Below are 17711 nucleotides of genomic sequence, written 5' to 3'. Positions count from 1 at the left end.
TGTCAGTTCTCTTCAGCAACTATCCTCAGCTAAAGAAATATACCTCACTGAAGATCATGGTTCCCATTAGGATGGTGTGATGGGGCTTGTACTCAGTGATTTGTTGATGAAGGGGTACAAGGGCCCAGACCTCTCACCTTAGGTCTGGACCATTCTGAAAGGCCAGCCCAGTCTAAATCTGAAGGCAATAAGGCAACACAGGTAACTGCATCTGCAACATAGATGACTTCTCCTACTACTAATCTGGTTTTCTCCCCTCTCTCTACTTTCCCCTCTCTCTTCTCCTTTTCTATTGGGTGTTAATCCCAATAACACTCTCCAACAAATTTGCTGCATGTTATTCTCTGTCTATGTATACTTCCTAAAAGGCTCAACCTGTAACAATCACATAACTCATTTTTTAAAAATTTGTTAATTTTTAAATAACTGTTCCATGAATACTTGGAAAAGCACATATCTAATTTTATATTACTTTCTTGGTTTGGTGTTTCCCAAATTTGAACCCTAAATTACCATGAGGACCGACTCCTGACTTTTTTATTTGTTTGTTTAATGTTTATTTATTTTTGAGAGAGAGAGATAGAATGTGAGCTGGGGAAGGGCAAAGAGAGAGGGAGACACAGAATCTGAAGCCGGCTCCGAGCTGTCAGCACAGAGCCTGATGCAGGGCTCGAACCCACAAACTGTGAGATTATGACCTGAGCCTAAGTCAGACACTTAACCGACTGAGCCACCCAGGGGCCCCTAGGGAGACTTTTATTTTCCACTTAAAGCCCATGACAAGTCTCACAACTTATGTTTTTCTCTGCTCCTGGTTGATTTTTTTTTTCATGTTATTTTTGAGAAAGAGAGAGAGAGAGCATGAGAAGGGTAGGGGCAGACAGAGAGGGAGACACACAATCTGAAGCAGGTCCCAGGCTCTTGAGCTGTCAGCACAGAGCCTGATGTGGGGCTCAAACTCGTGAACCCCGACACTATGACTGAGCTAAAGTTGGACACTTAACCCACTGAGCCACGCAGGCGCCCCTCTACTCCTGCATGACTTCTAACGCATGCTTTCACTGAGGGTGTACACTTATAAACATCTGGGCTTCCTATGGAAATCTGTGCCAATTCTCCACCTCTTACAACCCCACAGATTCAAATTGCACCCTTAAACCAGATAAAAATCTACATTCCTTGATGTCACCAAACTGCCTCACAGCACCCAAGGTATCATCACCCATTTATTTTTCTGGCTTCCACTTCCTCTTCATTTTAGGCTCTGTGGATTTATCTCACCTTCTTGAAAGCCCTTTAAAAGGATGTTTAAATTTTACCCAGAATTTCTAGGTTTTGTTTTGTAGCCAAAGGGCTTTATGATTATCTGGTTTGCCATACTGTTCTATTATACTTTTTAAAGACATGAATCTCTGCTCAATTCTGTGGTAAAACAAACACTGCAAATGTGACAGCATTTTATTTCATACTCAGTAAACTGGTTGCTAATTTGTCATGATCATACAAACATTGGTATATTTCTCAACCATTGTGTAATTTATAGGTTCTTCTGAAGGAAAAATGGACAATCATTATAAAAGTAGTCATGTAAAGAGTCAAGGCTCCTAATGAAAAAATTTTCAATTCCCACTGTGAAAGTGTTATTTCCTATAGATTCCTGGACTCTGCTCCAGATTTGGTGGGCCTGGGACACTGATCTGTATGTGTGCTGTTAACTCATGTTAACTCCCGGATTTGGAATTCACTGGCCTTAGTTTCAGAGACTGGTTACACCTTTTGCATGTCCACAATCCCTGTGGTCAAATTGTGCCATGTGCATTTACACGGTCAGTAGGAGTGGGAACTAGTCAGGTCCTGCATCTGTGTTGTCCAGAAAGGAGTCTGCTATCACCTTTTTACCCCCTCATGAGCCTATTTTCTGGAGCAGAAATGGACTTCAAGGAACATAGCTGGTTTTATACACCCATGTGAGGTCTACATAATAGTACAGATTTGAAACACAGATGAGGCCAGAGAAAGGACACTTTATATTGGCTAGAGAGCTCTCATTTCTGTAATATGAGTATGAAAATAATAAGCTTCATGTTGTGTTTAAATCAGACACAAGTCAAATCACTTCATTCCAAAAACAGATGCTTAGAAAAGCAAACTGAACTGTTTTCTTCCCACTCTGAACAAAGGAAACAACACGAAAAAAAAAATCAGTGATATTTAAAACAAGTAAGTAACAACAGATTTATTGGAGGAATTATAAGTATGTCCTGCAAAAAGTTTTCTAACATCAGAGGTGATTAAAGACAGTCTAGTTTCTAAAAACAATCTAATAATATGAGCGTACTATTTTATTTATATTAAATGGAATTGTTTATATTAAGTGGAAAAATTTTTTTAAAAGGAAGTTTATCACTGAAAATATAGAGCAAACATGAAATTTGGTGTTATGAGATTTAAATGCAACAGAATTGTTCAGTTATTTAAAGCTGTTTTGGGTTTTGATTTTCTTCTCTGTTCCAAGTAAGCCCTGATATAGTATACACCATCAATAAAAAATATCTCTAAGCCTAGGGAGATTCTCTCCTCTGTATGCAGAATTCTTTATCTTTCACATTTCCCTTTAATCAAGGCTATATAAAATGAAACTTTATTTCCATACTTCCTCAACTAAAAGGAGACACATATATTTCTATTCCACACAAGAGCAATTCTACGCAACTTGGATGTCTGTGGCTAAAAATATCACCTCTTCATATTCCTCAGGAATATTCTGGATACTAAACACATAAGTATGAGTGCACAGGAAGCCAGTAGGTAATAAAAACAGGGATGGGTAATACACAGTAGTCTAATGATGTATATTTCAAAACAGCTGGGTTTTTTTTTTTTTTTATGGAGAATAGAGAAGAAATGCAGTAAAGACAGGTAAATGGATTGAGGGAGACAAAAACTAACAATGGAGGGGCTGCAGAGGAAGCACTGCTATTAAGCAACAACTAGGTTTCCATTAGTACCGGAAGCTGGAAAAAACACAAACAGACCCTGAATCTAGAGTGTATCATGAAAAGGCCTGAAAGTGTGGTAAGAACTTCATAATTAAACTCTGACTGAAATAAACAGCTGACAGTCTTGAAAAAGTCCCTGGAGGAAGGTGGATTATCAGTTCAGATTATATTGCAGAATATTTATCTGAAAGGGTATGGGGACCGCTTAGCAACATGTACTCCTGCAGCCTAAGACAAGTATCAGCCTAGAAAATGGGTGAGGGTCTATTCTTGTAGCTTGCCTGGGACAAGAAATGTGAAGATCTGTATTCAGATTGCTGGGTTTGAGATGACACAGTATCCTTCCAGAAGGCATTTACTCTTGAAGATCACAAGTCTTTTAAGATGAAAAAGAAAGCCTATTGGACGAAAAAATCTCAGGCACTATGACACAGTAATAGGAAAATGTTTTTGGTCAGAGGTTACCTGCTCAGTAACATATAAAAAGCATCAACAACTCTGCTCAGTAATAATTAGTGCTCAAAAAATAACCTCTGACAGGCACACAAGAAGCCAACTGCCTGTTTTCTTAGTTTCGACAGCCAATAGACATTAGTCACGGGGAGTTTCCACATAGGTAATCAGCAGGTGAGGATGGCTGACGTGACAAAAGGCAAAGTATACTAATTACAAACACCTTCTTTAATATTAAAAGGACATGTGACAAGGGAAAAATGATGGAAGGACCCTTACTGCTATAGTAGTGTAACTCACTGCTCTATGTAGGTTACCCTACTCTTGTGTCCGCCCAGACCCTCAGGGAAGTGCCTACCCAATGGTGATACAACAGTTCTATCCCTGGAATGCAGCAAATCCATTCCAGAGCCTCCAAACCTTGCTTTGAATAACTGTGCAAAGAGGGACAATTACATCACATAATTGCACATAAGCCACTATCCTATCAAAATAGGACAAAACCAAACAATCCATTTTCACACAACTATACCCTTCACAACCTTTTGCTTCTTTTTCTCCAGTAAGAGAAAGGCAGAAATATATAATCATTAAACTAAATTACAAGGTGCAGAGATAAACCATAAATCAAACTCAGAGGAGATAGATAGCATCTTCCTCATGAAACCATGGGCAAATAACTATCCAGATACAATTACCTTTCACTCAGGAGAATCCCAACTGGCCTCCCACTCATGTACAGAACCACCATGGCAGGCAGAGGTACTTTGGTATAATGAAGAAAGCGTGGACTTAACACTCAGATCTGAGTTCAAATCCTCATTCCAATCACTAACTAGCAGTCACCTAACCTCACTGAGTCTCAATTTTCTTGTACAAATGTTATGGGATAACAATACTTCACTATGTGCACAAGACAAGTGGCATTAGGCTTAGGGATTCACTGCATACAGAGAAAGAGGAGGACCACATTTAAGAATGAGCAGATTCCAAGCATTCCCAGATGGATTTTGAGCTAAGGACTTAAAGGTGTATATATTGGTTGAAAATGGGTTAAGGCCTTCTCAAAGGACCAGACATAAAGAAAGGCAGAGGAAGCTAGCAAGCGCCTGTAGTACTGACTGCATAGCATCCCGCCCTTCTTTTGAGAAAGGTTTTTCTCGGTGATAAAAGGAAGAAAGCAAACAGGTCAGAAAACCTCAGTTCCTTTCCTCACTTCCTGACTTTGAAACAGAGTTGTGTGAAGAGAAGAGCTTGTAGCTATAGCCAACATCTTACTACCAGGAGGCTCCAAAAATGAAAGCCAATGTGCTGAAAATTATGGAGTTAAGACTTAAGTTTAGTGAATTGCTCAGTTGCCAAACCAAACTTGGAACTGCTTACCTCTAGCCTTCCCCATAAGTAAACAATCAATGTTCTTAAGGTTTTCGCTACTAGTACTTGTTACTGTGTCCATTACACCCAAAAATGTCCTAAATGCTACCTTACGTAAGGGTTTTCCTGAATCGCTCTACGTGTTTAGAAACACTGCTCCAATGTCCCATACTTAAGCTATTTTCATTTACTATGTGCTAGCCTTGTCACACAGTACGTGCATTATCTCATTAAATCATCACAACTCTGTGAGATAGGTAGTTATTCCCTTTTTACAGATAAGTTGAAGGCTCAGAGCAGTTAAATGACTTGTCCAAAATTGACAAGCTAGTATGTGGCAAATCTGGGATCAGAACATGTCTCTGATCCCAAAGTCCGTGCTTTTAACTACTAAATTGTACATAACGTGAGAAGGCAGTGTCTTTCCCTAGTTTTAGATTATGCTGACTGCATCTTTACAGGTTAGGAACCTGCAATTTGCAATTTCAGTTTCAGAAGAGGACATTTTTTTCTGGTTTTGTAGACATATGTTGAAAAAATGAAGCCTCTATTATCTGCAGATCCTTCAACAACTGTGGGAGAGAATATAGTGAATTTTTGCTGTTCTTTTAACCTAACAGTGATTAAGTGGATTTTACATCATGTTGACAGCCTGTAAAGTCAGCTTATTCTAAAACTGCAAAAGATCAATAACTAGTGTTTATGACTTAATAAACAGGAAATAGGCTCTAAAAGGAAATGACCTCCTCATGGTTCCACTGCTACTAAGGGCCAGTATTAAGGTGGAATCCCATGAGTTTAGGGTCTATGTTCTACACACCTTCATAACACTGCTGAATGAAAATGAGCATGTACACTCATTGCAATTAAAAAAATACTGTACTTTCCTGAATATAAAAGTAGTACATTCTCATTGTACAAAAGTCTTTAAGAAGCATAGAAAAGTATATGGAAGAAAATAGAATTCGCCTATAATTCTATCACCCAATGGTAATCACAGTTAACATTTTGGTTTGGTATTATTTCATTCTCATTTTTCTCCTATACGTAAATTTTTTTTTTTTTAATTTGGATCAAACTTGTTTTTTCTTTATCTTCCATTTTATACAAATAATTTCCCCCATGGCATTAAATATTCTTTAAAAATGTTTATAATGGCTGCAAAACCATCATGTGGATAGACCATTATTCATTTAAACCCAGTGTTACTGAAAATCTAGTTCTCTTCCTTCAGTTATATATGATGCTGGCATGAATATCCCTTTGTTAAACTTTGTCTACTTCTGGTAACTTCCCCTGTATGGAGTCTCAGAAATTGAATTAAGGTTGATAATAATGAAAGCCGGTTTTTCCAAAAAGTAGCAGTTGGGCCTACTATCCACAATACATGTCATTTATGAGGTTTCCTTCTCCTCATTATGTTTTCTCTGGTGTTGAATAAGCTGTGAGCTATAGCGGTAGGCTTTCCCACATTCACAACATTTATAGGGTTTCTCCTTAGTGTGGGTTCTCAAATGTAGAATAACTTGAGAAGTCTGTCTGAAGGTTTTTCCACATTCATTACATTCATAGGGTTTCTCGCCAGTGTGAACTCTCTGATGATCAATCAGGTTTCGATTAGAAGTAAAAGCTTTCCCACATTCATTACACTTGTAAGGTTTCTCTCTGCGGTGAAGTCTCTGATGTTCAGTAAGGGTCTTCCTTAAAATGAAAGCTTTTCCACATTCATCACATTCGTAAGGCTTCTCTCCTGTGTGAATTCTTTGATGGTCCATAATCTTTGTATTAGAGACACATATTTTCCCACACTCCTTACACTTGTAAACTTTTTTTCCTTTGTGCATTCTCTGATGTTGAGTAAGGTTTGAACTACGGCTAAAGGCTTTCCCACACTCGATACAAGTGTAGGGCTTCTCCCCAGTATGAACTCTGTGATGTGAAATAAGACCTGAACTCCGACTAAAGGCTTTCCCACACTCCTTACATTCGTAAGTTTTCTCCCCACTATGGATTCCCTGGTGCCGAATGAGGTGTGACTTACCACTGAAAGATTTCCCACATTCACCGCATGTGTAGGGCTTCAGTCCAGTGTGGATTCTCCGATGAACCACAAGGTTGGAGCTATGACTGAAGGCTTTTCCACACTCTTTACACTTATAGGGTTTCTCCCCTGTGTGGATTCTCTCATGTACGGTAAGGTTTGCACTCTGACTAAAGGCTTTCCCACACTCAGTACATACATACTGTCTCTTTCCAGCATGAATTTTCATGTTTGTTGCAGTATCCAAGCACTGACTACCATCTTTTTCAGATTCTTGCTCACTCACTTCTGTAAGTGTTTTATTGTCTTTAACTGTCTTATGTCTGAAGTTTCTGGTCTTTCTCCTCATTTTCTCTTGCCTGAAGCATCACATTGGCCTCTTGAGTCTTCTCTTTCCTTTCAGAGGAGCTTTCTAAATTTTGACTTCCCTGGCAACACCTCTGTGGAGTTCTCTTCAAAGTGTGAGATTCTGACTTTTCAGGAATGATACTTTGGAATCAACACCTCCTCAGTCCCAGTTTCACCATCTGACAGAAGAAAGAGAAATTGCACATATCACCCATTCTCTACACTAGAGGAAGGAGAATTATCCAAAGATAACAAGATGTGGTAGATCACAGGGCCTTACAAGGAAGCGGAAGTGTTCAAAGTCAGAGAGAACTGATTACAAATAAGATGAGAAAAATAAGGGTAGACCCAGAGGCCGAGGTAAAGGCTTAAGGGAAGACAGGACAGGAACCCAACAGGTCCAGGATCAGGATCAGCAATGAGTAATATAAAATCCACCCTGGTTTCCTCCTATCTTATACTCTACTCCCAGAATTGGAGTCATTTAACTAACTCCTCATCTGGTCCCTAGACAAAATGAACTGAAAGATCCTTAGTTCACCAGCTCTTCAAAATAGTTTGGCTTTTAGTTCTTGCTGACTGATTCCCCTAATACCAATGATATAGTGGCTGGCACAAAACAGATGCTCAAGAATTGTTTCAATGATCAGCAACTGAGATTGTCTTGGGGTATGACTAAGATTTCATCTTTTGCTCCAAGTCCAGGTATGAGGCCCCTATACACATCTCTGTTCTTAAGACCTGTCTTAATAAGGGGTAACACAGTTCTTCCAATACAGAGCCTACTGGAGTCTAGTCACACCATAGCCTACTTTGTAGGGATTGCTCTGTAGCTGAATCTAGCCACATGTGCTCATTCCGCTTCTCATCAAGCTACCACTCTGACAAGCTATCACTAAATCTACAGTGTGAAACTCAGAGGCTGAGGGGGGGAACAGGATTAGCTAAAATATGGCACGGGAAACTCTGATAAGACCTTGCATGATACAATGGTAAAGTATCTAATAGTGGCAAAAGGGTGAAAGTAGGAGACGGCACAACCAAAAGGGGCCAATACATGAAACCCATGTCAGGAATGAGCAGGAACTTCCCAAAGAATTTAACATGAAACTTGGGACATACAGGTAATCCTTGCATATCTCAAATATGGAGAAGATTGGGTCATAAAAAGAAAACAGAAAGATGACTGCATGATACGAACACATAATTAATGTTCCTTTTACTATGTTCCTTTCCAGACTTGTCCATATTTATAGTCATATAATCACAAATATATGGTAGATATAATTTTGTATCCTACTTCTCCAAGTTTTCATATGTAATCTTCCACATTGCTATTTAATCATAAGATCATTTTATGACTATATAATACACTGCCAACTGAATTCATTATCATTTACCTACAATTTTGCTAGTGTCAGACATTTCTGTTGCTCCCTGAGGTTTAACCACTGTCAATAATGCTATCATGATCACTTTTTTTTAAGTCTATTAATTTATTTTTGAGAGAGAAAAAGAAAGCATGGGGAAGGGGCAGAGAGTAAGGGAGAGAGAGAATCTGAAGCAGGTCCCACGCTGTCAGCACAAAGCCCAACTTGGGGCTCAATCCCACAAATCGTGAGATCACGACCTGAGCAGAAACCAAGAGTCGGACCCTTAACCGACTGAGCCACCCAGGAGCCCCTATCATGATCACTTAAACAAAGTTTTCTTCCTACTGAAATATATTCCTAGGATAAAAGCTCTACAAGTGAGTTATTGAGTCGGAAGAAATGAAATTGTTTTGCAGTACTGCCTTTGCCTTTCATAAAAGTTTGACCAGTTTCCATTGTCTCATAGCTTTGTGATAAACTGAGTCACACTCTCTGAAGGAGAAGCATGTCCAATGGTGAGTGCTCAAGACCAGCGAGGAAGGAAGAGAACCTCCAACTGAGGTTAGAGTTCATATCTCAGGAACATAGGTGCCACTGATGCCATACAGGGACACATACATACGAACTTGTGCCGATGATATAAGGGGGAGGCAGAGAAAATGATGGTAAGGGAGCGGACTCTTGTCAGGATCCTGAAGCACACTCACATCCAGCTGCCGCTACCCCTCCTAATCAAACAGGAAGAAAATCAGTAAGAAGCTAGGGGCCTGCAAAGCAGAGTCGGGCAGTAAGTGAAGCCACTTCCAAAATTCTCTCTGAGAAAGTTGATGGTTCTTTTTGAGTTGTTTTTTCATTTGTAATCTTCTCTGAAACTTTTCTTCATACACGCTTTAAAGTAGTAATTACTGAGCATTCTACTTTGTACAAATCTATGTTTTGGATCTAACAGGGAAAATTTTTAAAAGTATTATTGCAGAAAAGGAGAAAAATACAAACTAAAAGTAGAAAATACACACTCTCGGTAGTATGAATGAATGGATGGATGAAAAAGTGGGTAAGTTTATATACTTACTGTTATTGAGGGCTCTAATCTTGCTAAGCAAACCGTGTTCTGCTAACTTATATTTTTTAATTCTTTTTCTAAGTATTACTTAGGAAAAGTTGGGAAATGACTTTAGAGGAATGGATTCCCATAACTACTAGAACAAAGGATTTTAGAGATTCAGAATGAGACAATGCCTTGAAGCCAGTATGTCTCATTTCTAGGCATGACTGATCTGAAGCTTCCCAGTTAGCTAGTGACATAACTATTCTATTGCTCAAGGCTGCTATGGAAAAGATCTTGTTGTGGCTTTCAAGAAAGAGGTATCCATGGAAAATGTTAATAGCCAGGTATTTACATGGCTAATCCCCAATATGACTGTATTAGAAGATGTGACCTCTAAGGAGGTAATTAAGGTTACATGAGATCATAAGAGTGGAACCTTGATCTGACAGGATTAGTGTGTCCTTTCAATAAGACATGCGAGAGAGCTCGCTTTTGTTTCCACTCCTGCCTCCCCTCCCCCCAACAAACTGAGGACAGCCATATGAGCACACAGTAAGAAGGTGGCCATCTATAAGCCAGAAAGAGAGTCCTAAGTCCTTACCAGAAACTGAATCAGGTGATCACCTTAATCTTAGGCTTCCAGGCTCCAGAACTGTGAGAAAAGGAATGTCTGTTGTTTAAATTACCCAGTCTATGGAATTTTGTTACAGCAGCTTGGGCACACTAATATAAGCATAAAGTATCACACCTACCTTTAAGGAGCTTACAATAGAATAAATGGCAAAAAACTAAGAGACCAAATTAAAATTTATGAAGTACCCAATTAGGAGGTGAAGGGGGCTAGGGAAGGTGAAAAGGACAGCTTTAAATCCAAATGACAGCCCTGCCTTAGTTTAAAGCTAAGTTCTCTTTTCTGCTTATTATGGATCTTTGATAAAAAATACAATTGCGGAGAAGTCTGTTTTGCTTGCTGTTTGCTACGAGCGTTGTGAAACCTTTCCTGAATGTAACCCACTATATAATAGAGTAAGTTGTGAAACTTCTTAAATGTAGTAATAAGTGATAGCACATGAACTAACCGGCATTTCTCGCTTTTGTAAACCTGCTTGCTTAACACATTCCTCCCCTTCCCCCTTCCCTCTTCCCCCTTCCCCTTTCCCCCTTCCCCTTTTTTGTTTGTCTCTGTCTATAAAAACGCCGTACCAACCCTGATCGGGGCCTCTTAGCATCACCGGCAACGAGTGCGCAGAGGTCCAGGTTCAAACCTGCAATAAACGGCCCTTGCCGCTTGGCTTTGACTTACAACTCTGGTGGTCTTTTGTGGGAGGTTTTGGAACTTCAGGCATTACAAAGGGAGTGATTACTGGGGCCAGGAATGCTCGGAGAAAGGTGCCTTAAAAAGGCAAACCTTTGGCTGAGCCCCAGAAGAGGAAGGAATTGTTTCCTCAGAAGGAAATGGGAAATGATTTGCACAGGGCCAGTGTACTTAGAAATAAGTGGGAGATTACGCTATCACATAGCTTCATGATGGCGGGAATTCTGTCCATTTTGTTCACCTTTGTCTTCCCAGCATCTAGCACAGTTCCAGGCATATAGCAGGCACTAAAAAAAAATTTTTTTCATGAACAAATAAAGGAATGAAAAAATTACGTTGCCTGAAGTCATATGAGCCTGAACACTGAAATTATGGGGCATATATAGATATAATTTAATATATATTATATATTTGATATATAATTTGAAACGAGTACCAACCATTCTCATTTTCTTACCCGATTCTATATTCTTTTTCTACCTTGCTGTTCTCTCTCACTCTCACTTGTCAAGAATACAGTTTTTCTTTTTTTTTTTTTTTTTTAATTTTTTTTTTCAACGTTTATTTATTTTGGGGACAGAGAGAGACAGAGCATGAACGGGGGAGGGGCAGAGAGAGAGGGAGACACAGAATCGGAAACAGGCTCCAGGCTCCGAGCCATCAGCCCAGAGCCCGACGCGGGGCTCGAACTCACGGACCGCGAGATCGTGACCTGGCTGAAGTCGGACGCTTAACCGACTGCGCCACCCAGGCGCCCCAAGAATACAGTTTTTCAAGCATTATCATTCATTGTCCCTCGTCCCCATACTTCCCTCCACATCCCAGCACATTAATATTTCTCTCAGCATCATGAAGTAGAAAACTGGAGACAGGCAGCTGGGTATCCTATGAGTCGCATTTGAGGGATATAAAAAGAAATAATCCAAGAGACACTACCTAGGAGTAGGGTGCTCATATATCCTGGTTGTCCCAGAAAGTGCTGGTTTATACTTGCTATGCCAGCATCATTAACGGCAGCCCCCTTAACTAACAAAAGTATACCAAGTTTGAACAGTAAGTTTTCTATCATCCTACATAAAAGTGAAATTGGGAATAGAATGCTTTAGGGTATAATATTGTATGTCAACTACACTTCAAATAAAAATCTTAAAAAAAAAAATGCTTTAGGAAGATTAGCCTGGATGGGTTAGAGGTGAAAAAAAGGAATGGAGGAAGGGAAATGAGTTGAGAGACAACTTTAGGAATGCAGTATGGGTGACCATTAGAGGGTCTGCCACTTTCTAGGTGCCCAATAAATGTTTGTTGAATGAATGAACAAATGAATGAGATAGTCAGATCCCAGTCCAGGATAAATACAGGATAGAGAACAATGAAGTCCAGCTGTTTCCAGGAAAGCATACACTTTTATCAGACCAGATACAGAGGATGACTAAAAGAAAGAATTCAAGGTTATCAGATCCAGGTCTAAATATCTGTAACGGTAGTGTCACTGAGAAAGATGAAGATGTAGGAAAACACTTCAGATAAGAAAAGGAAGAATAGGGGTGCCTGGGTGGCGCAGTCGGTTAAGCGTCCGACTTCAGCCAGGGCACGATCTCGCGGTCCGTGAGTTCGAGCCCCGCGTCGGGCTCTGGGCTGATGGCTCGGAGCCTGGAGCCTGTTTCCGATTCTGTGTCTCCCTCTCTCTCTGTCCCTCCCCCGTTCATGCTCTGTCTCTCTCTGTCCCAAAAATAAAAGAAAAAAAAAAAAAGAAAGAAAAGGAAGAATATGTCAGGAATGCAAATTTAAGAATAAGAGGTGACAGAGGAAGTCATGAGAAAGTATAAGCTCACTGAGATGGAGATTTGGGTTAGAAGAGTAGGAAGGGAGAAAGAGAAATGCACAAGGATGTGCATAAGGAAACCCAGGGCAGTTCTGGGGGACCGGAGAAGGAAGCAAGACTTATCAGATCAGGGAGGGCCAATCCGAGGAGAAACTGGTCAAATGGAAAGCTAACTATGTGTCCTCTGCCTGACTGGATGGAAAATTCCCTCAGAAAACCTCGAAGAATTCCCAGGCACTAGGAGGGAAAGTGAACTCTTGGCTGAAGAAGTAGGAGCAGGGATAGACGAGACCACAGAGCCAGCAGGACACTAGAGATACCCAAGCAACTGTGCATAAAAGCACACTCTCAGACAACTGGTAAACGGATGAGAACCAATGAGGCCCCCCAGATTTCTGACCCACAAATCTCTGAGATGGATGGGTGAGTGTTCTGATCTCAGGACCACCATTCAGTTCAGGCTGTGAGAAACTCACAAAGAGCAGAAAGAGAAAGAGAAAGAGGTTTGACCTTGGGATGTTGTATTCCCTTAATTCACCACATCACCTGCCTGTTCAGGTCCCTCCGAGCAGTGGTCACATGGCCCTTGGTTACTGATTGGCTGCAATGGGGTGAGGAATAAGAGGGAACACCTGAATATTACAGACAGACAGATGAATGAAAGATAAAAATGAGGGTGCCTGGGTGGCTCAGTCAGTTAAGCATCTGACTTCAGCTCAGGTCATGGTGTCACGGTTCATGAATTCAAGTCCCACATCCAGTGAGCTCAAGCCCCACTTCAGGTGAGCCCTGCTTCCCCACCCCCCCCCCCCATCTCTCTCTCTGCCCTTCATGGGTCTCTCTGTCTAGCTCTTTCTCCCTCTCTCTTTCTGCCTCTCACTCACTTGCACCCTCTCTCTCAAATAAATAAATAAATAAATAAATAAATAAATTTCAAAAAAACCGAAAGGAAGGAGCACCTGGGGGCTCAGTCAGTTGAGCGTCCAACTTCAGCTCAGGTCATGATCTCATGGTTTGTGAGTTTGAGCCCCGCGTTAGGCTCACTGCTGTCAGCACAGAGCCTGCTTCAGATCCTCTGTCCTCCTCTGCCCTGCCCCTCCCCCACTCTCTCTCTCTCTCAAAAATAAATAAAACAATTTTTTTTTTAACTGAAAGGAAAAAAAATAAAAGAACTGGGAGAAAATATCAGAGGAACTACTTGACCTCAGGAAGAAAAAGGCCTGTGCCTTAAACATAAAACAAAGCCTGACGTCATGACCAAACTGGATAGATTTTACCATATAGAAATCTCTGTCCTTCAAGGAAACACCTTAACGAATCTGTAATATAAACTAGAGTTGCTTTATACTAGAATTAATTGGGTGTATGTCTGTGTCACTCTGCCTCACAAGCACACACTCAGCTCTAAGCCCCAAAGAGCAAGGCCCATGGTATTCATATGTGGATCCCACAAAGTTCCTAGCACAAAGAGGGCGAAGTAAATGTTGTACGATTTGAAATGTCAAACAAATTTAAGATTTTAATTCAATCTGGGTGTAGGGACGGTGAGAATCGCATCTGACCTCCACTTGTTCGTCCCTTTAGTGCTTCATACTTGTCTGAACACCGTGACGGTATATTTGCAATCTCAGCAATGCTGTCGCAATGGGGCCATGCAGGGGCCCCGGTTCCCTGAGAAACTGACCTAGTCAGAGATTCTCAGAATGTCAGAGCTAGAACAGATCGTCCAGACCTCCTGGTGTCCTATATTAAAATGTCGTGATGGGGAGACCGAAACTTAGAGGAAAGCTGCGGCTCAAGTCCAAGTCTCCTGACACCCAAATTTGAGTTCCACTATATTACCTTTCCTCGCATCCCCAAACTCTATTCCTCAAGGTTCAGAGGCCCCACTCCCACTTCTCTGCTTCTTTCCTCCTCAGTAAATAGCCATCCAGAAATGCTCCCTTTCAGCTGTGGTCCCCTTTCTCTAGCATGTAGGATTCCTGTCCCCAGATAACAAATTTCACAGCATAGGTCTCACCTGCCCAGCACAGACAGCCTCACTCCAAAGATCTGCCCAGCACAAATCTTGCCTGATCTCTTCCTTGAGTTTGGTGTGGAAGTTCCTAATGGGATGCTGAATCACTGTAAACAGACAGAAATGATTGAGTTCTCGGAGAGCTCAACTCCCAGTGGACACTCAGGGCAGTGTCACATACTGGGCACCTTCCTTTCCCAAACAACTGTGAGCAGTAAGGGTGATAATTCCCACTCTGAAGATGAGGAAATGAAGCTCCCAGAGGTTGAGTGACTTGACAAAGGTTGTGCAGCAGGTGAGAGACAAATCTGTGTCTGAAGGTAATCCTCATCCTATCAAACTACAGTTGCTCCTTTTCACTTGTTCTGTTTGATATCTAACAATTCCCATATTCTTCTCTAACCGCAAAATAAATGCCAACTGCAATCCAACTTTTCCCAGCAGACGTCTGCAGCAGAGGGATGAGAAGGGAACCTGGCTGAGTCAAGTATCTTTCAAGAGAAAACTAAGCCCTTAAAGGGAGGATAAGAGGAGAATGTTTTCTTGTTTCTTGTTTTTTTAACAATCACCTATTTCTGAGAGTTACTGGCCCTCACAATTCGTTTTGTGTTTTCAACCTCTCCAGATTCCCAGACTCTGCTTCTAACCCTTCAAGCTTATTCCATCTCTTCCCTACCAGAAAATACCTCTGTTTTGTACACAACTGTAACCACAGGACCTCGCATCTCGTGGTAGGTACTCAATGAGGATTTGTTTAATGAATGAATGAATGAATGAATGAACGAATGAGCGAGCAACCTTTGGGAAAACCCTGTCCTCCTGAGTTCCTTTCCTTCCTGGGAACACAGCGGGAACGGACCGGTGTTCCGATTCAAACCGGTGTTGAAGACGGGTTGTGGAGTCCTTTGAGCCTGGCTGGGATCTCGACTGCTGTGACCAGGGCAGCCTGCTGACTAGGGGCGGGGATGACAAAGTTCTGTCACCACTATCAGCTCTGTCAGAGCGAGCAGCTACGCGGAGTGAGAAAGGAGACCCCGGACAAAGGGGCAGCACCGAACGCGGGGAGGGAGAGGCCCACGGAGAGGCCCACGACTACCCAAGTAGACACCTCCTCCCTGTCGCCGAGCGTGCTGCCCTCAAGGAGGCCCGGCTCCCGGGCGGTGGCCCCACCCACTCCCAGAACGCGGACCGAGCCCCCACGCCAGCCTGCCACATACCCCTCACCGAAAGCGCCCGACCCACATCTTGGAACACAGCGGAGAAGGAACTGCGTCACGGACTCCCCACTAACCCCCATCCTCACCCTCCGGCCCTTCTAGGCATCTGGAGGTTTCCGCATCTCTGTGTCCCGGAGGCTGGAGCCTCCCGCCCCCTCAGGAGACCTCTTGCCCCGCCTCCCGCAGTTTTTGCCCGGGCATTGGCTGGGAGGATGAAAGGGCTGGGGGAGTGCGGAAGATTAACTCTCGAGGGCCCCAAAAGGGGTGGAGCCAGGGAGCGACTTGGTTAGGGCGGGAAGAGGAACCAATCAACTGGGAAGCCCTTCTGTAGCCGAGAGGCTCCCTGAAGTCACATTCGTCTTTCCTCGCACAGATCCCGTGCCTTTCCGCCTCAAAGCCAGGTGCAGTTGCCGCTTACCCGCAGCGTATAAAAATACGTATTGCGTGCCTACTGTGTCACTGTTTTAGACGCTGCAGATGAGGTAGTGAAGAAAATGAACTCGCTGCCTCGTGAGGCTTACTTTCGAGTCAAGGGATGCAATGATAAATAAACACCTCTGGGGAAGAGTATTCCTAACAAAGGGACCAATCAGGAGCAAAGGCCTTGTAATCAGGAGGGAGGTGGGGCACACATTTCAGTCCTTATAGACCATAAGGCCTTTGGATGTGTCACAAATAATATTGGAGGGTTTGGGAACCAAGGAGTGACATGATCTTACCTTCTTCTTTTCTTGCCACATATTCAAGGTTTATTAGCTATTAGGTACAAAAGAAGCCAAGAAACTTGTTCCCACAAATTCAGCAAATTTCTTGCTGGTAGTCCCTGGTCATTCTGACAAAAACCTGACATGGACATTTCGCTAGATGACATAACGTTTTAAAATTTTGCTTTAGCTGCTCTGTTGAGAACAGTCTGTAGGCGGGTGAGAGTAGAAGCTGGGAGGTTGAGGCTATTGTAGTATTCCAGATGAGAAACGATGAAGGCTTGGATTAGTTTAGAAATGATAGAGGTGATGAGAAATGCTTCTGCGTATAAAGCTGCGTATAAAGTTGAACAATGCAGGGGTTAGGGTCACTGACCCTGTGCAGTAAAAAATCCACATATCACTTTCGACTCCCCCCAGACTTAGCTAGTGTTAAGCCTGTTGACCAGAAGCCTTACAGATAAGTCAATTCATACTTCCGTAGGTTATATGTATTATGTACTGAATTCTTACAATAATACCAATTTTTTCCTAAAATTTTTTTGTATTCCCAGGCTACACAGTTCTTCTGTGAGTTTTCTCAAATTGCCCACATCTCCCAAGTTTTTCCAGTAAATTTACTGGGAAAAAAAAAAACACACACACACACATATAAATGGACCCATTCCAACCTGTGTTGTTCAAGGGTCAACTATATTTTGAAGGCATGGTCAACATGATCTGCTAATGAATTGGTTGTTGGTTAAGGATGACTCTACAGTCACTGATGTGAGCAACCAGAGTAAGTTTGCCTTTTAGAAATAGCGTAGACTGAAAGAAGAATGGTTTTAGGGAAAAGGATCAATAGTTTTATTTAGGATGTGTTAAGTGAAAGATGTCAACTAGACATCCAAGTGAAAATGTCAAACAGACAGTTGGAATAAGAGTGTACCAGGAGCTCTCTTATCCATTAGCTCATGTAGGTGAAACAGCAACTCTGCCATGTTTCAAGAAGGAGACT

The 17711-nt window shown here is 41.8% G+C and overlaps 1 protein-coding gene across 9 annotated transcripts in view; it reads right to left on the bottom strand.

Annotated features, from left to right (window-relative positions):
* Positions 1–2210: 2210 nt before the first annotated feature.
* LOC123575886 (zinc finger protein 660) overlaps positions 2211–17711 on the bottom strand; it is a 33608-nt gene continuing 18107 nt past the window's right edge. The window contains exons 1-4 of one of the 9 annotated variants that reach the window (XM_045436806.1): positions 16008–16104; positions 14794–14897; positions 13284–13374; positions 2211–7394 (exon numbers count right to left, since the gene is read on the bottom strand). In XM_045436806.1, the coding sequence (XP_045292762.1) occupies positions 6221–7216 (996 nt within the window). In that variant the 5' untranslated portion in view covers positions 7217–7394; positions 13284–13374; positions 14794–14897; positions 16008–16104 and the 3' untranslated portion in view covers positions 2211–6220. Of the gene's footprint in view, positions 7395–9206; positions 9317–10237; positions 10291–13283; positions 13375–14793; positions 14898–15588; positions 15980–16007; positions 16105–17711 lie in introns of those variants that run through there. The other 8 variants (XM_045436808.1, XM_045436809.1, XM_045436807.1 and 5 more) reach the window with 8 other exon arrangements.

The sequence above is a fragment of the Leopardus geoffroyi genome, chromosome C2 (genome assembly GCF_018350155.1).
Source record: "Leopardus geoffroyi isolate Oge1 chromosome C2, O.geoffroyi_Oge1_pat1.0, whole genome shotgun sequence".
Classification (NCBI taxonomy): Eukaryota; Metazoa; Chordata; class Mammalia; order Carnivora; family Felidae; genus Leopardus; species Leopardus geoffroyi.
The sequence above is the reverse complement of the archived record's forward strand: the minus strand, read 5'-3'. Positions and strand labels throughout refer to the sequence as shown.